This window comes from Sturnira hondurensis, unplaced genomic scaffold (genome assembly GCF_014824575.4).
Source record: "Sturnira hondurensis isolate 20B ecotype Veracruz unplaced genomic scaffold, ASM1482457v3 Scaffold0016663, whole genome shotgun sequence".
Lineage (NCBI taxonomy): Eukaryota > Metazoa > Chordata > Mammalia > Chiroptera > Phyllostomidae > Sturnira > Sturnira hondurensis.
In genome coordinates, this window is record NW_028089294.1 from 285,784 (window position 1) to 308,222 (window position 22,439).

At 37.2% G+C, this 22,439-nt stretch overlaps 1 protein-coding gene across 4 annotated transcripts in view; it reads right to left on the reverse strand.

The window, feature by feature from the left end:
- ATL2 (atlastin GTPase 2) overlaps positions 1 to 22,439 on the reverse strand; it is a 48,148-nt gene that overhangs the window by 18,879 nt on the left and 6,830 nt on the right. For all 4 annotated transcript variants that reach the window (XM_037066880.1, XM_037066882.1, XM_037066883.1 and 1 more), the window contains exon 2: positions 6,250 to 6,494. In XM_037066880.1, coding sequence (XP_036922775.1) covers positions 6,250 to 6,494 — 245 coding nt within the window. The remainder of the gene's footprint in view (positions 1 to 6,249; positions 6,495 to 22,439) is intronic.

Genomic DNA, 22,439 nt, shown 5'->3' on the forward strand with positions numbered 1-22,439 from the left:
TACTGACTATATATTATCTCTTCCTAGTTTGCCATTTCCTTAGTAATGGAAATGTTTAAATAACATTGAATTTATCAATCAATAAAAGGACAAAAAGATAAACTTGAGAATGTAACTAATCAAAATTAGTAAGTTTTGGTATCTCAAAAACTTAAGTCTGCTCTTCTTCTAATATATTGAATACTGACTTTCATAAAATACATTCATATCCATTCAACACATGCACTGAAGCCCTACCATCTGCCAGTCACTGTTCTAGGTCCTAAGGATACAGCAGTGAACAAGAACATTCCTGCCCTAAAAGAACATTCTAGTGAATTCCAGAAGCAGCCTCAGTGTAGCAGATACTGCCTGCTGTGTTAATTTTCTAAAAGCAAACCTAGAACTTGAAAAACAGTAATCTGGTGCCATTTACCACCGGGAAGACCCAAAACAGCCTTAAAATTTGAAATTCCAAAAATAACCTTATTCCTCCTGTAAAAGGAAAAGGAAAAAAGAAGAGTCTTACAAAATAAATCTCAATTTCAAAAAGCACTCTGAAAACACCTGTACTTTAAATGTAGTCAAATCCTGTAGTATAAGCTTCCCAATGTAATAGAAGTTAGCAACAATGAAGAATCCCTATCTACTCTGAATAATAAACAAATTTATTTCACCACAGAAAAGATAATACTCCCTAGCAACAAGGTGAAACAGTAGCTAGGTAAACTTTAAAACACAGAGCTGGTGGTCCAGTCAGGTAGGTCTCCATGTATCAAAGCAGAAAGACCTCCTTGCTTTGCAGGCCTACCAACCCCAACAGTGGGAAGGCTGGAAGAATAAAGGCCCATCCGGAAGCTGTAACAACTCATCACAGGTAGGAGGAAGAGACAAGAAGTAGGAAATCAAAGACCCAGTAACACTGTAATAAAGGGAGATCCCCACAACATAGCTGAAACTCTTATCCTGTGTAAAATCAGGGCCTAATGCAGTAGACAGACTAACACTCAAAGCCCAAATTCGTGAACAGAATGAAGAATGATTGGTATAAACACATTCTGATCACCAAGTATTATTCAGTGTTTTCATCTGAGTATGTAAATACACTCTACAGCCCTACCACCGTGAACTTGCCCAATCTATCTGAATATGTAAATACCCTCTCTACAAGTCCCTAAACACATTAAGAAACATTAGACTCTTAAAAACAGTTTAAAAATTGTCTAACATCTTACCCACGCCCCTGTCCAACTCCTCCCTTTTGAGGCTAGGCAAAGAGATGACATTATGTGTAACCCAACTCAAAAGTTCAGACACAGGACAACTCCATAAACTTAGGTACAAACTAACGAAGAGTAATTTTTTTAAAGAATGTTCTAGTTAAAAGGTGTCCTTGACCTCAAAGACATTAGGCTAAATGAAATAAGCCAGACACAACAAATATTGTATGATTCTACTTATATGAAGTGCCTAAAGTAGTCAAACATATAGATACAGAAAGTAGATTAACAAAAACATAGTAGCTGACAGTAACCAGAGGGGAGGTGGGAGGGGATAATGGAGGAGGAGGGTTTTCCGAAACATCTATAAAGGACACACGAACAAAACCAAATGGGGTTAGGATCAATGGCTGGGGTGGGGGAGGGGAATGGAGACAAATGTACTTGAACAACAATTTTAAAAAGTTGAAAAAAAAAACCACTGTAGTTGATTTAACATCTCTCTCAGTTTCAAATACTTTGTTGATGCATGAATCCACAGACTGGACATGACCAAGAAAGTGAACTTGAAGATATGTCAATAAAACTTCCCAAAAAGAAATGCATAGGGAAGAAAAAAGAAGAAGAAAAATGATGGAATATTTTGGATAACCATCCAAAAGGATAAATAGCAAAAAATCTACACCAGGCATATCACAGTCTAATTGCAACATAACAAAGAAAAAAAGAAAATTCTGAAAAAATCTAGAGACAAAAATACTTTGCCTACAGAGGAACAAGGATATGAACTACTCTGGACTTCTCATCTAAAACTACACGAACAGGACAAGAGTGGAGTAAAATAGTTAAAATGCTGAAAGAAAACGGTCACCAACCTAAAATTCTGTATCCAGTGAAGTTATCCTACAAAAATAGAGGATATAAAGACTTCCTCAGACAAAAACTGAGGGAGCTTATCACCAGTACACCTGCCTTACAAGAAATGTTAAAAATTTCTTCAAAGACAAAGAAAATAATACAGGTCAGAAACTCAGACAAACATAAAGAAAGTGTCAGAGAAAGACTAGAAGGTAAAAATAAAATCTTTTGTTGTTTATATTCTTAACGGATCTAATAGACAATTGTGTGTCCAAAGTACTAATAGCAACAATGAATTGGGTGATTGTGGTATCCAGATAGAAGAAATGAATGGCAGCAATGTGATAAAGGACAGGAGGGATGCACTGTCATAAAGGTACTGTCATAAGGTACCTGCACTAGTACTTTAGAATAGCATTATTCTAAAGTAAGCTTAGAGTAGTTGTAAATGTATACCACAAACTCCAGGTAACCGGTAAAAAAAAAATTTAAGAAGTATAATGGATATCATAAGAGACAAGAGAAAATGGAATCATAAAATGTTCAATTAAAACTATAAAAGGTGCCCTGACTGGTGTAGCTCAGTGGGTTGAGGGTCATCCCACAAACTGAAAGGTCACCAATTCAATTCCCAATCATAGCACATGCCCAGGTTTGCAGGCCATGTCCCTAGTTGGGGGCGTGCAAGAGGAAACCAACGGATGCTTCCCTCACATGTCAATGTTTCTCTCCCTCTCTTTCCCCCTCTCTTCCCCTCTCTCTAAAAATAAATAAACAGCCCTGGCTGGTGTGGCTCAGCAGATTGAGGGCCAAACTGTGAACCAAAGGGTTGCAGGCCAGGTTTCCTGTATAGGGCGTGCCAGAGGCAACTTCACGTTTCTCTCCCTCTCCTTCTCCTTCACTTCCCCTCTCTCTAAAAATAAATAGATGAAACCTTAAAAAAAATCTTTTTTTAAAAACTATAAAAGCCAAAAAGAGAGAATAAGATCTAAGATTAAAAAACAAAGAACAAGTGCAACAAATGAAAATAGTTGCAAACATAAAAGATACTACTAATCCAAGTATATCAATAATCACTTTAGATGTGCATGATTTAAATAAACCAATTAAAAAACAGAAACTGCCACAGTGGATTAAAAAAACACCCAACTATTTGTTATCTACAAAAACCCACTTGAAATACACACACTGGTAGGTTAAAAGTAAAGAAATTGAGGACAATATACCGTGCAATCACTAGTTACACAAAAGCTAGAGCAGCTCCACGAATTTCACACGAAGCTGACTTCAAAACAAGAAATGATCAGGATAAAGAGTTGTACTGCATATAATAGAGCAGTCAATTCTTTAAGAAAACCCAACAATCCTTAACATGGAAGCCAACTAACAACTAAGCGTCAATGTATGTGAGGCAAACAGTGAACTGGGAGGACACAGACAAATCCACTATCACACTACTCGGAGACTTCGGCACTCCTCAGTCAGTAACTGACAGAACCAACAGACAAAACGTCAGTAAAGATATAGCTGAGCTGAACTATGTGACTGAAATCACACAACACTTCATCCAATAACAGACTCTACATTCCTCTTGAACTCACACAGAACATTCACCAAAACAGATCACATTCTGAGCCCTAAGACAAATTTAAAGAAATAGTTATAATGGAATTAAACTAGAAGCCAATAATATCTGATCTGGAAATAATTTGTGGCTGGAAAACCCCAAAGTAACTAGAGTTTTTATAATACACTTTTAAATAACATATGAGTCAAAGAAGTCTCAATAGAAAGTTTTAAATATTTTGAAATAAAAAAACAAAAATGCAACTTACAAAAATGTGTGAAATGCATAAAAAGCAGTGCTTAGAGGAGAATTTATAACACTGGGTTCACAGATTATGAAAGAGGAAAGATCTAAAACTAATCATCCAAATTACAACTCAGGAAACTAAGAGCAATATAACCTAAGCAAGCAGAATATAAGTAGAGCAGACATCAATAAAGTGGAAAAGATAACAGGGTACCAATAGGGCAAAATAATCAAAGAAACCAAAAGCTGGCCCTTTTAAAACATCAATAAAATTCATTTAAGACGGAGAAAAGACAAATTAATAATAGCAAACCATAGAGGAGTCAAAACTACTAATTCATGGATGTCAAAAAGATAATGAAGAATTCACTGTTGTTCTCCTTTCATCTGAGTAAAAGCATGTCCCAGCACTAAATCAGTACAGGCATGTTATCCCCCAAATCAGACACTGTTTAATGCAATTTTCAATTAAGAGAGTAAGATTATTTATGTCAGGAATTCTATATAGAAAGCTTTTGAATAAAAATTAATGAAGATATTTCAACTTAGAATCCACTAACTAGGCGTGTAACCTCACTCAGACCCCCATAACCTTTCCTGCAATGATATCAGTGACTTCCCCAGCAAAGGGGGGAATTCCATTAGCTAGAGACTGCAAATACGTAACACGTGTGGGCTGCTACGCCACCTCTGAAGAGCCCCTACTGACTGATCAGACATGGAGTCGGAAGTGGCACCTGAGGTGGAACTCATCCGTCACTGCCATACAAGTGATCTAAGTAAGCCTCCGTCCCCTTCCGACATTCCACTGTCTATGACCTACTTGAAATCAAATACATTTGCAGTGAACAGCAGCTCAGACAGAGATCGATACAATATATACAAACTAACTTGAGCTGGAACCGCAAAATACAGGAATTCTTTATCAACTTTAAATGTACAGTGTTCTTTTATAAAAATATGCCATGATTTACACATTCCTCTATTTCAGATGTGAACCTCTGGGGAAAAAATCAAGTCTAAATGGGAAAACTTTAAAATACTGTATCTTTCTCAATTTCTGATAAATGTGAATAGTCTTAATATGAACTACATGCTGATTCCCAGGCATATGTGAACAAGCCTTAAGAGACCCCTATGAGAAGAACAATCTGAAAAGCAGATGCATGCCCAATTACAGACTGACATAGAACTCACAGAGGCAAGCACCCTGACAACTGTTTAGACAACTATGTAATTCTGTCCGTGTTCCTTTTAGCATCTACATGTGCTTCTAAATGTTCAACTCCCCCTGAAAAGCCCTTCCCACTAAATGCTCTATTCCAATTCCTCTTGATTCGTATCAAACTCATATTCCTTCACTCCAACTTTCAACTGTTACAAAATAAAGATTCTAATTCAAGTAAAAAAGGTTTTTTTTTTGCTTTTTTTCAGGGAAAAAGTCTAAGTTAGAAGTAGGAGAAGTGTTTGGAGGGAAGTAACAATTCTCCGGTACCATCAAAAAGTGAAAATGTATAGAGAAAAGGGGATCATTGGCCAAAATATAAAGTATGTGCTTACTGTGGGCCAATTACTGTGCTGGAGACAGGAGATACAGTATTCAAGATAAGACCATCCCCTGACAGAGGTTAAATTAGCCAGAAAAAAAAAGTAAAAAAGTTGCATCAAACAAACAAACAAAAGCAGTATCAATGAAACACGTGACCTGTGCCTGAAGAGTTGGGAGGAGGGCATGACGCAGCTTTAGACATCGGGGAAAGCCTCCCAGGAAAATATCAGCCAAGGGTAGAGCAACATTTGAGAAATAACATGACACACTCAAGGAACTACAGAAACCACAGACACTTTACAAACAAAGGCAAGAGAGGAAGCTAGAACACGGAAGGCCATGGAAGCCGCGGTAGGGAACTGGACTTTATCTCAAAAAGTAATAGTCACTGAAGGTGATTTAATTGAGGAGAATGGTTGTACTTTTATAAAAGTCTCTCTCAGGCTACTTGCCCCACTGTTGTAAAGACGATCAAGAGGGGAAGGTGTGAGGAAATAACAAAAAGGGAGAGTTGAACAGGACACTTCAGGGACTTCGGTGAATGAGCACTCAGACAACCTAGGTCAGAGCTACAGCGCCTGGGACACAGACGCTCCACCATATGCATCAGTATGTAGGATAAGCAAAAAGGAATTACGGAGATAAAGAAGAATTAAGTGATCAAACAAACTTATATTACTGTCATAACTTAGAAGTCTTATCGAAAACTCTACTTTTATAAAAGTAAAAATACAGCTCTTACTGTTTATTTTTTCTATTAGTTTTTAAGTAAGATTGGTTGGTTGGTAGTTTGTTGTTTTTAACTGGGTTCAATTTAAAAGACTATTCACCTTGTTGTACATATATCTAAGCATGAAGTCCAGGAGAAATGATTTCCCTTTACGAAAAGCTCCTGCCACGGAAACCACTACTACGTTAAGATCACGAATGTGCTCCTGTAACAATATCTGCTCCAAAGCTTCTTCATCAAGCTCAAAGTTATGGTCATCTTCATGAGCAAGAACAATCTGTACTGGACATGCTTTCTTCATAACCTCATCAGAGTTTACTAGGTCATCATCTTCATAATTCTCACCTAGAATTTTAAAAAGAGAACACATTACTTGAATTCCTGCATTATAGACTTTTTCTAAAGGATCACAACTAAAGCAAAATTTCAGTTACTTCCCACACCACACCACCCCCGTTTTCCCCATTATAACCATTTGAAAACAGTTACAACTGATGTTCCAATACATACTGGATTTCTCATTCCCTCTATAATAGGACCAACAATGCCAGTAAGATTTCCCACTATATACACAGATAAACAGCAAGACTAAGTATGGCCTCTATCTCAATTAAGCTTTTAACTTGAACAACTAAATGTGAACAGCAGTTGCTCCAAAGTTGAAGTTTCTGTTCTTCAACAAACAAACAAAAAACCCCACTTAGCTAGTTTCAGAAGTAATGGAGCATGTCTGGACTTCTTCCTTGCTTCATCCTATGGAGCAGCAAGGTACTCCATGGGAACTTACCCTCTCCCACATCGACATTTTTAAGAGACTCTCCCCTTAATCCTGTCTACTAGGTGCCAATTTCCGGTCTCAGGAACACACCGCATTCACTGCAGTGACAGTCCCTCCTCTCCCAGGAGACAGCCGGCCCACTGAGTACCACCACACTGTTAGTCAGCAGTGGGCCAACACTTTATCCACACAACCACTATGCTCCGAACAAAGATTACATACCCACATTAATGAATTTGTAATCTCTTTACAGGAAAAAAACAGCTAGCTTATTTGATCTGCAAAGCCTTTACCTCCACATTACAAGGCACCTTTTTACTGTACATATAGCAAAATCAACACTACTTCAACATGTGCTGCAAATGGTGAAAAGATAATATAAAGAACAAGAGATTTCAATGGTATACAGATTTAACAGGGGAACTATTTGCATGCAAAAAAAAGGAAACACTCCAGGAAATGTACAACACAGTTAAATTTCAATTTATTATAGTATTAGGTGAATTCAGATAATTCACAAAACAAATAATTTTAATAATCTTATTTTAACCCAATATATCCGTTAGTCATTTTGACTCAATCAATATTTTAAATATTCACTCTTACACAGTGTCTTTTAAATCCACTGTGTATTCTACACTCACAGAACATTTTAATTCAGTCACTAAGTGCATACTGAAAAATGAATGATCACTTAAGAGATTTTATAAAATTTACAACCAAAAGTAGCTTCACATATACAAGATGTTCCAAATATAAAGTTTTCCAAAAACAGAATCAAATGCCAAAAAAATAATTTTCCATTCATATTTGCATCTATACTGACAAAACTACTTCAGTTTTTCTAAATATAAATAAAATTCAAGCTTGAGCTCTTTAGTCACATTACCCATATTGATTTAATATGCACATATCTGACTTGGGCTATGTATCTATGCATGCATTTGTTTCCTTTTATATGAACTATCTATTCATAATCTAGATCTCTTTAAGAGTGAAAATAGTGTAAATTACAAGCCAGAAGTCCTTTTAATTCTATGCTAGCAAAGTATCAAATACTTAACAGTATTTTGCAGATAGTTTTTAAATTCAAAAAAGATTATGTGCTGCTCTTATATTTAAGAATATATTGAGATATTTTATATATAGTACATAATTTAATGCTGAGAGCTCATAAAAAATTAACAGTTGTCATACATTTCCTTGTATATCTTTGATTTACATCTTACAAAACTTTAGGTCAAAGTTTCAACTTAACATTAGAAAGCAATACCATGTGGTTCTCTCAACTGACTAGGGGTGAAGAGCTGGAACTGGCTGTAAACAGACCACAAACAGCAAAACTGGTAAGGTCCCACGGCTACAGACTGACAAAGCCTAACTGAAACTGCTTTACTTTCAATAACCCTACCCTGCTTTTGTGAGCTTTATAACTGATTCCCACAATAAGGATTAAAATTCAAATTCATAACTATAAATACTATGGCCAACTAAAAACTAAGTATCATTGGCAATCAGTTGATGTGAATCATCTAGTTAAAATATGGAGTTGTTCTTAACACACATATATGTCCTCTGCTCTCTATAAATTTCTAAATTTTAGATTTCTTAAATTTTAGAACTTGTTTTGCTTTTATTATGATCTCAAAAAATAAAGTAAACCACCATAATGTCTAATTTTTTTAGAAATAGAACATTTGACACTCTAAAAATAAAGCATGGCATTTTAAAGGGTATGGAAATGAGGAATAAAAGAATATGAATTATCTTCCAGATTCAAACTATCATGCTCAACAAATCACAGCTGTGAAGGACAAGGAAGGAAGAAGCATAGATCTCTGAGTCCGTACAATTACCAGTAACTCTTGTTAAATGTGACAGGCTGATTAATGATGTGGGATAACTGGACAGAATACACATATCTGCAAATCCATAAAACTGAACCAAAGAGGCCATTTCCTTACAGAGAGGCACAACCTACAGTCTTCAAAATAATTAAAAATTGGATAGGTGAACTGGCGAAGGAATAAGTTTTTAGCTCAAAAGGTGGTTTGAGAGGTTTGGGAACAGAACTGACTGGCAATGAAATTCAGTGGAAAGTATTAACTGCCATTACAAATGCACTGAAGAATTTTCCAGTCATGTTACCTGGAAGTTGAGAAGAAATTGCTATTTGAGATCACTATCAACAAAACAAAATTTCTCAGAAAGTGAATGCATTAGTAAAGCCAAGAAAGAAAAAGCAATGCAGAATCTCAGAGCAAACTTGACCTGCTACAATTTCATGCATAGTGGTTCAGCAATAAAGCACTTCCAAAATGGAAAGCAAGGAATCACTGGGAAAAAAAACTTCTCTCGCATTTGCTATCACAATTTTAACACATCAATAAGAAAAATATGAACTAGACGACAATAACTCTGGATATAATTCTAAGGTCTTTAAAATAATCTACAACTCCTATGCTTGCTAAAAAAAATTCTACCAGGGAAAGAGGGTATTGCAAGTTGCACTTTATATCTATCGCTCTTAAAAGAACCTCTGAAGAGACTCTAAGAAGCCTCAGTTAATTTAGCCAATTAAGAAAAATTCTTTAAAAGGCTGTATTAGTATTAAGTATATAACCATTACTAAATAATTTACTTATATGAATATCTAGTTTGTATCCTAATAAATGTTCTTAAAAGACTGTTCAATATTCTTTTCATTTATTTTCAAGAACCACTATCATAGACAATGAAACAGATGTCCTAAATCAAATTCCCAATTAGAAATAACACACACAGGAACTAAAGACCTGTCTGACTTAAGACTGTTTACCCAGGAACCAATGTAGTACCTCAGGTCCCGCACAAACAGATTCCAGATAGTCTTCAGTGTCCAGTAATGGGAACTTCAAAAAGGCAGCAAGGCACCATAACTGAGACTACTGGGTGAAAAGCCGATGGGATATATCAGCAATTCTCAACCTTTTTCATCTTATGGCATACATAAGCTAATTACTAAAATTCTACAGCACATTAAAAAATACTTTTGCCGATCTGACAAAAAATAGATATAATTTTGATTCATTTATGCCAAATAGCTATTGTGTTAGCTGTCGCTTTTTTTTTTTTTTGACAATCCAAAGGAAAAGAAGTCAGTGGCCCTGAATAAATACTCAGGTATTGCATGGTTTAAAAATTCTTGCAGTATGCCAGTGTAAAACCACTGTCTTATAAACAAATATAGGTACCTGGTTTCTTCAAAAGTTTCTTCCTAACTAATTATTATTATTTTTGTAAAAAAATTAAAATTATACCTATTTTTTGTCAGACTGCCAAAAAAACCTTTTTTGGGTGTGCTGCAGAATTTCAGTGAACAGTGTACGTGTGCGTGAGGTGAAGAAGGCTGGGAACCGCTGCTGTAGCTCTGACAACAGGGAGGGAGGTGTAGGAGACACGTTCACCACCCTCACCACCCCCACAGAGTCGGGGTCAGTCAACTCCGAGACACGGGAAATCCCACTGGACAAACAAACATGAACAAAGAAGTTGCACAGGGGAAAAAGGATCTACAAAAAACAGACTTAAGAGACTTATCAACTAAATGCAGTGTTTAAGCAAAGCAACCATAAGAAAATTGGAACAATCAGGGAAATATGAACTCAGGATGTATGATATTAAAGAATTGTTTTTCTAGTGTGATAAGGGTACCATGCTATATTTTTAACAACTTTAATCTTTTAAAGACACAAAACATACAATCTGCTCTTTGCTTCAAAATAACACAGTAGGAAGCTGGCTATGAGAGAACAGATAAAACAAAGCCTCCATTATATTAACAATAGTTGAATCTGGGACATATGTCTACATGGTTTCCTGTACATATTTGAAAATTTCCATAATAGAAGGTTTTTTAAGTAGTGAATCCAATGAAGACTTTATTAGGAGACGAAGCAGACCCAAATACAAAAAGATACACAGCACAGGCCAGTGCTATTAGAAACGAGAGAAAGCCTCTCAAATATTCTACACTTTCTCAGCCTCTCTTCTACTTCCACAGCATTTAGGTTTTTGCGAGGGCAGAAGGGTGCCAACGGAGGATCCAAAAACTATACAAGACAGGTGACTGTAAAATCTGTGCCTATCCCCCTGTTCACCTCAACTCACTTCCCCAGAAGTAGTTCTAAATACACATCAATTCTTGCCCCCTAACGTCTGCAAGCAAGATGTTACAACTTCTCTAAGCTCATTAGCAGTTGGCTAAAGAAGGCACTCACTTTTTAGCAGGGAAAACTGAAAAGAATCAGGTTTAAAAATCAAATCCATTCAGTATCCTATAAAGAAAACTTTAGGCCCAAGTGGCTTCACTGGTGATTCCATCAAACATTTCTAAGAAAGAAATTATACCAATTCCACACAGACTCTTACAGGAAAAAGGAGCAGGGAACATTCCCCAATTCATTTTATGAAGCCAGTATTATTATCCTAATACCCAAACCAGACAAAGATATTACAAGAAAACAAAACTACAGATCAATATTCCCCATGATGGACATGAAAATCATTAATCAGAATCCAGTATTCAGAACATATAAATAATTTCTACAACTCAGTAAAAACAATTCCATTTTTAAATGGACAAGAGATTTTAATAGACTCCAAAGAAGATATATGAATGGCCAATAAGTACATGAAAATATACTCAACACCATTACATGTTAAGGAAATCAATTAATACCATAATGAGATACCACTACACCCTCCCCAAAATAGCTAAAATTGACAAGTGAGTTTGTGGGAGCAACTGGCACTCACATGCATTTCTGGTGAGAGTATAAAATGGTAACAACCACTTTAAAAAACTTTCTGGCAATACGCTATGTACAGTTACACAAGCCCCATACAACCAGCAATCACACTCCTATGTACTTAAAAGAGAATTAAACATATGACAACATGAATGTTCAAAGCACCTCTATTGACAATGTCCGTAAACTGGAAACAACTCAAATGTTCACTTATTGGAAAATGAATAGGGATACTCCTTGGCAATGAAATGAACTACTGAAATACACAATGACACAAATCTAAAAAGCATACTAAGTGAAAGAAGCCACATGCAAAATATTGTATTGTCTGATTCAATTCTAGAAACAGCAAATCTACAAGTAACAGAAAGCAGATCAGTCACTGTCAGAAGCAGAAGGTAAAGGAAGAGAACTGACTAGTACAAGGGACTGAATATTCGCACATCCCCCAGATTCATAAACTGAAGTTCTAATCCCCAATGTGACGGTACTTGGAGGTAGTGCCTTTGGGAAATAAGTAGGTCATGAGGGTGGAACCCACAGGAATGAGATTAGTAACAGACTTGAGAGAGATGATCTCTCTCCGCCAAAAAGTTATAGCAAGAAGACAGCTATCTGCAAATCAAAAAGAAGGCTCTCATCAGACACTGAATCTGCTGACCTTAATCTTGAACTTTCCAGTCTCCATAACTGAGAAGTAAATGTCTGTTGTGTAAATCTCCCAGTCTACAGTAATTTGGTATAAAAGCCCAAGCTAAGCCAACTATAAAGGGGTACAAGAGAACTTTCTGAGATGATGGAAATGTTCTACATCATTATTGTGGTGATGGTGGTTACAAAACTATGTAATTGTCAAAACTCATCAAATGATACTCAAAAATCAGTGGATTTTATGTAAATTAATTAAGTAGAGCAGGTTTTGAAAAAAATATCAAATCCAACCTACCCCCTTAGCACTTTCATTTATTAAATGAGCAGGATAAAGGGATACAACCAATTTAAATCATTTTCAAGGAAAAAAAATTCTAATTAGCATTGTCCCCTTCAAGGGTAATTGCCCATGAATATTACACTCCAATGTCATGAAAAACTGGGGCTATCAATTCTGACACTGTTGAAATTCAATTGAAAGTATTTTCTACTGACCTGAATTCAGGATCTGTAAAACATAATTCTGTGTGTCTCTAATGGTGACAAATTTATTCCTTTATGAATGAATTCCTGTGAATCCAGTACTTCATCAAGCCAAAATATTTTGGTTAAAAAATAAAATGGAATTATGAGGTTACTAATACTTTTTTCTTGAAGAACTAAAAATATAACTTTTTATATTGGTAAGGGACTTCTTTATTCCTACAAGTGTTTTAAATTTAAGCATCAATAGAATATGCATACACTCCCTAGACTACGAATGTCATGACACATGAGGACATTCAAGTTCTAGTACTGCAGACCCCCAAACAACATCGTTTCACTTAAAATAGTTTCATCGTAACACTAATGAGAAAAAAACATATCGATACAGGGTTGGGGGCCACTGTCTGTGTGGAGTCCTGCACATTCTCCCCATCTCTGTGTGGGTTTTCTCCAGGTACTCCAGTTTCTTCCCACATCCCAAAGATGTGCACATTATGTGAACTGGTGTGTCTACATTGTCCCGGTCTAAGTGAGTGGGGGTGTGGATGTGAGTGACCCTACAATGGAAGGGTGTCCTGTGCAGGGCTGCTTCATGCCCTGAGCTGTAGAGATGGGCTCAGGCCACCTGCTACCCTGAACTGGAATAGTGTTGGGAAATAATAACCTTGTTTCTATTTTTTTTTTAATTTTTAGACAGAGAGGAAGGGAAAAAGAGAGGGAGAGAAACCAATGTGTAGTTGCCTCTCACACACCCCCTACTGGAGACCCGGCCTACAACCCAGGCATGTGCCCTGACTGGGAACTGAACCAGTGACCTTTTAGTTTGCAACCTGGCATTCAATCCACTGAGCCACACCAGCCACACCTCTTGCTTCTATTCTTTTTAAATGTATACACAACTCACATTTGTTTCAATATATACTATTCAAAGTGTTTTGGGTCTTTCTTTTGAAGTTTGGTGATGTCTTCAGGACCAGAAATGTGTCATAGGAACTTAACTCTTGTCTGCACTAATTAGCTTATGGTAAACTCACTATCCATAATCTCACTGCAATTCCAAGAACCAATCAAAGTTAAGTAAGGACTTACTGTACTTAAAATTAAACCTAACATATCACTCACAGGGGTTTTGAACATCATACAGCCAAACTTACCCATTGTAAAGATGAGGAAAACATACACCTAGATCAATCACTGTTGAAGGGCCAGGTCTTATTAACTTAGTATTATTTCCTCTATAGCAGTGCTTCGTAAACTTTTAACATGCATATGAAAGACCTGGAGATATTGTTAAAATGCATGTCTGATTCAGTAAATCCAGGGTAGAGCCAGAAACTGCACATTTCTATTCTAACTCCAATAAAATACCAACCATGCTGGTCCTCAGAAAATAACAGGGTACCCAGGATCACAATATTTTACAGGTGTTTGGTATATATCATTTTTATTTTATTTTATGTAGTTTCTAGTGATGTTAAAAGTTTTCACAGAAGAAAAAAGCTTTCAAGTTAAACTAAAACCTTACATTCTTCCTGAAAGACAAGTTAATGCTATGATACAACTAACCACTCCATCCTAGCTACTGAAGTCCCTGAATAGAGGCAGTATACATGAACATCCCTACTTTAAAAATGTGAATGTAAAAAACATTTTAATACGTTGAGCCCTGGCTGGTGTAGCTCAGTGGATTGAGCGCGGGCCTGTGAACCACACGATCGAGGTTCGATTCCCAGTCAGGGCACATGCCTGGGTTGCAGGCCAGTTCCCAGCAGGGGACTCACAAGAGGCAACCATACATTGATGTTTCTCTCCTCCTCTCCTTCCCTTCTCCTCTAAGGATAAATAAAATCTTTTTAAAAATGCTTTAAAAAACATTTTAATATGTTGACATGAAATATAGCTAGAGTTGAAAATTAGTGGCGTGGCATCATCACCAGTCACCTGGGTGAGCTTTTATAACAGTGCTGGACTTCCCTCCCCGCCCCAGATACCTGCAGTCCTAGAACTTTGACTTCAGTAAAGTTTGTTTTTGTTGTTTTCTGAGCCCTGGCTGGTGTGGCTGAGTTGACTGCGTGCTAGCCTGTAAACCAAAGGATCGCTGGTTTGATTCCCAGTCAAGGCTCATGCCTGGGTTGCTGGCCAGGTTCACAAGTGGGACCCCAGTGGGTGCTCGAGAGGCAACCACATGTTGATGTTTCTCTTCTTCCTCCCATCCCCTCTGTCTAAAAATAAATAAATAAATCTTTTTTAAAAAGGTTTTTTGGATTGGGGTTTGTTTTGTTTTTTGTTGTTTTTTGCAAAGACAGAAGGAGCTATTAGCCAATCAGACAGGTACTACAAAAAAAAAAAAAGGTTTTAACCGTTTGCTTCTAGAAAACAATGTTATTAAGAACTTATAAAGTTAAATTTCTCTCATACAAAACTGGAACCACAGTGCAAGTTGCCAAAATAAAACCCTGACAGACTCCTAAAGAGGACCTATGACCAGTGTTAGATAGCAGGGATGCAGGGAAGGAAGAAAATCTACTCCACCCTGTTAGGTCCTTCCAGCTGGTCCAATTAAATTGACACGAGACATTAAAAAGAGAAAATAACCAAATTTAATTACATATACGTGTGGGAACCCCACATCCGACAGGTTCAGAGACAGAAAAGTAAAATGAGGTCTACGTGGCACACGGAGCCCAGCAATGAGGTCAAGAGGCCTTGAGGCTTCAGAGGAAAGGAAAGTTGTTGGCAGGATGGCAAGCACAGAAGTTCCCTAATGAGCAGTCTGCCCTGCCCTGTACGTCATAAAAGGTCATGTCTGGTACTAACTCTCTAGTATGGGCAAGGCCCCTCAGTGGGGTTCTTTGAGACAGTTAAAAAGGGGTAGGGCCTCACCTACCTTCAGCTCAAAATAATCCACAGGCCAAAAAGGCGTATCTTGGGGAAGCCTGTTGTGAACCCCTTCAGGTAATTTCCTCTATTAGCTTTGCCCCTTTGGTCAACAAGACCACCCTAAATCACCAAGTTTTAAAAATGCTTTTAAAGAGTATACAATGTAGTTCATCTCCTTCCTTAATTACTATCAAATCAGGACATAAATAAAAAGTTGTTTTCCTGTAATATTCACATATTATTTTTCCACTTGAAATCTACTGTTTCCATAGTAACCAGCACTGATGTAACAGAATTTCTGCTGTTCCCATTTAAAGAATACTGAGTCATAAAAATGCCTTTACGCATTTATCTAAACAGAGGAAGAAAATTATAAATTTTCTTATAATTATAATTATAATGTAAAACATTATAAATACTTAAGCTTATCATCAAATACTAGCCAGTTCTTAAAGAATATTATTTGAATATCAGCATACTTTGAGATAAGAAAAAATCTTTCAACTAACGTTAATTTAAATTACATATTTTAAATGAGGTTGGAGTTTACAAAGTCAATTATGTTGGCTAGTTTAGAGATGCTAAAATGAATAACGGCTCAGAGGACTCTGAGCACCAGGACAAATTCAGAAAAATTCTATTTAGGCTGTGCAACTTAAAGAGTCCTCATTAAGGTTCTTCTCTATTTTCTTCTAAAGGAAAGAAAGTCTTGCAGAAAATCTCACCCAAGTCACCCCAAGAGTCTTGCATCTGTTCTTTTTGAGGGGTGGCAGGGCATGCTTTTGTTCCCTGATCCAAATATTTAAAAAGAATACACAGTAGTGAAATCTTTTTTTCCCCCGCCACTCACCAGTAGTGAAACTTTTTAAATTTAATTTCTAGGTAACTTCCAGGGGTGTCCAACCTTTTGGCATCTCTGGGCCACACTCCAAGAACGGTTGTTTTGGGCCACACATTAAATACACAAACACTAAACAAAAACTGATAAGCAAAAAAAAGGTTTAAGTAAATTTACAATTTCATGTTGGGCCACATTCATAGCCATCCTTGGGTCCCAGGTTGGACAGCCCTAACTGGAATTATTTTTTAAAGATTTTATTTATTTTATTCTATAGAGAGGGGAAGAGAGAAAGAGGGAAACAGGAATGTGTGGTTGCCTCTCATGTGCCCCCTACTGGGGACCTGGCCCACAACCCAGGCATGTGTCCTGACTGGGGATCGAACCTGCCACCCTTTCGTTCACAGGCCAGTTCTCAATCCACTAACCCACACCAGCCAGAGCCTGACTGGAATTCTTATACATACACACAGGAAGAAAGAGACAAAGTCCCTTGTTTACCAAAGTATTGTTTGTAATTGTAAAAACAAACAAAAAAACCCACTTTGGAACAACTTAAATACCCACGGATAAATAAAAAGTGAAATAGTCAAAGAATTGAAATTAACAAGACCTAAATGTATACACATGGATAAACCTCAAAACCAATGTCATATAAAAAAATCAAGCCACAAATACACAGCTTAAGCCACTTACTAAAAAAACTTTAATACAGCACAATACTATATATTACTTAGGGAAAAAAACACATAGACATGTTAAAAACTACTGAAAACCCAGGAAACATATATACCACTTCAGGATAGGCATACATCTCTAGCGGGTATGGCTCAGTGGATTGAGCGCCAGCCTGCAAACCTAGAGTTCTCGGTCAGACTCCAGGTCAGGGCGCATGCCTGGGCTGTGGGCCAGGTCCCCATCTGGGGGCCTGCGAGAGGCAACCAATCAATTGACAGCTCTCTAGTACATTGATGTTTCTCTCTTTCTCCTCCTCCCTTCTCCTCTCTCTAAAAAGAAATAAATTAAAAAATTTTAAATATAGGCATATATCTGTAGAGGGGAGGAAGGCAAGAAATGTTGAGAGAACCATTTAACTGTACAGTAACATTTTATTTCTCTTTTCAAAAAAAATTCTAAATAAATATAGCAAATAGTATTATTATTAGATCTATGCAATGGGTACTCAGGGCATCTACGAGAGTTTTCTGTCATTTTTACAAGTTCAAAATGCGTTACAATTGTTTTTAATGAAGCATTTAAAGTTGCTTCAGGATTTACTTCCACAGAGAAAGGAATTTATATCTATCAAACGACTCTGACTTCATGCTGGCCACTGTGACAGGAATCCTCTCAACAACCCTGTGACTTAGCAATTATCCCCATTTCAGACAGAAGAGATGTGAATATTCAAAAAAGTTTAAAAAGTTTTCTTAAAGATGTTACAACTAAATATGCAACAAGACTTCTATTTAGGTATTTATATTAAGCCCGAGCTGTTTCCTCTATACCAAACTGCCTTTAAATGCTATAGGATCAACCACTGTTCCCCAGTGGTACAGCCACAGAAAAAAGACTAAATCAGTCCAATTCGGAATGATGCCTTTCACTTAAATCCCTGATATCAGCTCATCCATTCTTATCACCAGCAAAAAATGACAAATACAGATTATGTGTGGGCTTAAAGGGTTTTATTTTGTTTGGGAAAAGTGAATTGATAAACATCTAGCATTTGAGATTTCTAGATCCTTAAAGACCTGGATTAACAGGATTTCTGGACAAAAACTAGAGTAACCAAAAGAATCAAAACTACAGATACACATAACTCTTCCTAGAGAGATCAAAAGGCAATAAACTTTGCTACAGAATGGTCAATTCATCTGTAATTTAATTATACATGCGTCTACAACTGCATTTCACTGTCAATATTTAATTAGGTACAGCCCCACGATAAAACAGTAAGTCCCATGCACATCAGAGCTTAAGAACCGCCTGGGTGGCTTATTCAGAATACAGATTCTTAGACCTTACCTCCAGGGTTGATACAGCCAATCGGGTATAGAGTCCAATAATCTACCTTCGAAACAAGCACCCCACAAAAACAACCAAGGTCATTTTGATGCAGGGGATAAAAAGAACACAGGAGTGGGGACGGGTATGGGGAATAAGTCTCGATTCCCTCAATAAATATTCACTGAACACCTATGACATGGTCCTAAGAACTGCAGATCTGGTAGTAAACAAAACAAACACACAAGCCCTTAGGAGTTTTTTAGATCCTAAGGGTGAGGAGATAAAAAACAAATATATGACATTAGCTGGAGTTAGATGCTACAGAGGAAAAATAAAATAGATTAAGAAAAATGGAAGCAGAGCTTGCGATTTTATACAAGAATGCTCAAGCAAGCCTTTAATAAGGAAACAGTTGAGCAGAGAACTGGGAAAAGTGGTTCTCTGGAAGAAAAGACATAATGGAGACATTATCAGTAACTTTCTCTTTCCTCAAGATAATTTACTGTATAAAATTATTTTAGTTGTACCTTTTACTATAGAAGAGGGAAGAAGACAGTTATGTTATTCAGAGTGCTTTAATAACTACATATCATCTCCATAATCTTCAAAATCACTTTGTGGGGTAGTGATGAGTTTCCTCCTTTATATAAAGAATAGAGATGCCCTGGCTGGTGTAGCTCAGTGGATTGAGCACAGGCCTGCAAACCACACGATCGAGGTTCGATTCCCAGTCAGGGCACATGCCTGGGTTGCAGGCCGGTTCCCGGCAGCGGACGCATGAGAGGCAACCATACATTGATATTTCTCTCCCTCTCTCCTTCCCTTCCCCTCTAAAGATAAATAAATAAAATATTTTTAAAAAAGAATAGAGGCTCAAGTTAAACAATTTGCAAGGACATACATTTTTAAGTAATCAGTATGGATGCACATTCAGGTCTTTGTACAAAAATAGTCAAATTTATCATCTTCCAACTGTGCCAAGTGAACAAGTTTGTTGAATAAAGTCAAAGCTGAATTCTTACGTGCTCAAGATTTCCAGAAAAAATTTAAAAACTTACCAAAATACAATTTGCTAACAAAAAGCAGGGTATATCTCTCATCTATATATTTTTTTACTCTTTAAAAATATTTTACTTTTAGAGAGAGGGAAAGGGAGGGAGAGAGGGAAAGAAACAATGGGTGGTTGCCTCTCCCATGTCCCCTTCTGGGGACCTGGCCTGCAACCCAGGCATGTGTCCTGACTGGGAATCCAATTGGCGACCCTTTGATTCGAAGGCCGCTCAATTCACTGAGCCACACCAGCCAGGGCTCTCTCTTATCTTTATAACAAATGTTAGCATACAGCTATTTTTCCCTTTACTTTTTCCAAAAACTTCCTTGTCAAAACTTAATCGTACAGTCAGCACCTTGTTTATATAGTCCTCCATTTGGGGAACAATTTCTTTTTCCTTCATAAACTTTACTGAAGGGCAAGTTTTACACTGTAGACTTTTAAAATATAAGATGCAGTAAAATTATATTTGCCCATCTTTGGTAAGATATGCTCATATATTTATATGTAAGAAAACGTGTAGCTCATTGTTTCATATTCATTGACACAATGCTTGGTGCACACATACAATGTGCCATGAATAAGCAAGGAAGGTCCCCACCCTACCTTACCTCAAGCCATAATTAGGGAGCAAGACACTATGCTGGACAGATACTAGAGAAGTACCGTTTGCTAATAATATAGTCCTAACTCTCAAGGGTCTACCACAAAAAAAGCATAAAAGGACAGTATAAAGAAAGTGCTACAATGGATTATTTAAACTAGGGTTATTAATGAAGATATCCTGGAGAAGGCTATAGCCCTCTGAGCCCTGAAAATCAGACTAAGGATAACCTTAGAAGTTTAAACTAAGAGTGCTGGGCATTATCCTGAAGAGAGTCAGGGAAAGTTTTGGAATCGGAGGAGTGGTAAGATCAAAGCCATGTTACAGAGATAAGCTGAAAGTGACGAGTGAGTAAGCACTGTAATGAGAGTCTAAAAATGGAGAAATCAGATATAAAGCAACTGGAAGAGACTGAGTATAGGATGAGAAGCCCAGAGTCAGAAGGCGACAGTACAAAGGGAAAGAAATGCATGCAAGAGTTGAACCCCCTTCTGTGGATAGGCAACAAGTAACACTAAAGCATTCCATGTTTTTTGGAACACACCTTCTAAATTTTCATCTCCAAAAGTATTTTTGATACAATGACTACAAAGTTTTCTGACAGTGATCAGGAATCCATCAACCAGACAAATAGTTTAAACATTCCCTTTCTGGTCCCCAATTTAACTCTGTACTAAGTTGAAAGATTTTAAACCCACAGAAGAGCTACTGAAATTTGGGATAACCAGTTAGAAAAGGAATCATTACACACACACACACACACACACACGCACACACACGGACCCAAGCTTAAATTTAGAATAGGGTTTTCATGACAAATCTCAAACAGGTATCTATCTGCCAAGACTCTGGAAATAAGACCCTGAAGTTCCATTATGCCACAACTCTCTACCTCGGATGACTCATTAAAGCAGCAGTTTAAAAAGAAGAAAAGTGAAGTATACACTCAAATCCCAAACTTGGCTCACTACAAGCAAAATTCCTACTAAGAGAGCACCAGTTTAAGAAGGGAATACTGCCAAAAGTAAACAAACATCCTTGCAGCTAAATAAAATGTGGGTAATTGGAAAAACCAAAGGGATAAGAAAGTCAAAGGTTCTCACCATACTCTCCTTTCATCCTCGTTCTAGTTTGACAATTTTAAAGTACACGTCAGGGTTTCTTGTGGGAGATAAATACACATGCTCAAAAACAGGGGGAAACAGATCTCCAAATTCTTAACAAGTCAGCCACATTTGGGGCTATTCAGACAGTTTTACAGTTTTTCTGGGTATTTAAATCAATTCTGTGCTCAACCTGGGTACAGAAAAACAGCCCATACTCCTTTTTGATTACACATGTTCTAACACCATTTGCTCTTTCAACTGCCTCTACCTAATTGCTTTTAAATACATTTTTAAGCAACCCTTTTGGAAAAATTCTTAGAAAAGTAGAGACAAGTGCTTGAACTCTTTTGTAAAAAACTTACTAAACATACTGCCTATCTTTATTATCTTCAAACAAGTCATACACCCCATGCTTTGCTAAGACCCACCTATTTTTCAAGGCCTGACAAAGACCACTCTCCATAAGTCTTCCTCAACATTAGCACACAGTAATTACTACTTCTGAAAGTATAAACTTACTGATAAACTGTATTCACAAATATGCATAAAGTCTGACCTCCCATCCCCATGAAAGCTTAGAGCAGCGGTCAGTTCTGCCCTTTTCTACATAGGTGTTCATTACAAGCAACCACAAGACCCTTTTCTAAGGCAGGAGCTCGGTGTGCCAACTTATAATACCAACAGAAAAAAGCTAGTTCTTCTCTAAGCACGGTCCTCCATCCGCTGTCCCTCCTCCACCCACCTCTTTACTCCCCAAAGATCACTAATCCAAGCCCCTTAAGGTTCTCCTTTACCCTGAAAAGAGGATAACTTTCTTTGAACACTCAATACACGCCAAATGCTTTTAAGACCTTATCTTTCAATCTTAAACTTCTAGAAAGAGAAGGTGTGTGTGTGTGTGTGTGTGTGTGTGTGTGTGTGTTTTAAGTTAAGGAAGCTAAAGCTTCCTTGTGGTGGTGGTGATCTGAACCCAGCACCTGAACTTGGAGTTTCTACCACACCACTGGGCACTGAAGCAAACATCCATGGCTTTAAAAAGAAAGAGGAATAAGCAGTATCTCACAAAGAATTTAAAAGTTAAAGAAACTTTCTCAAG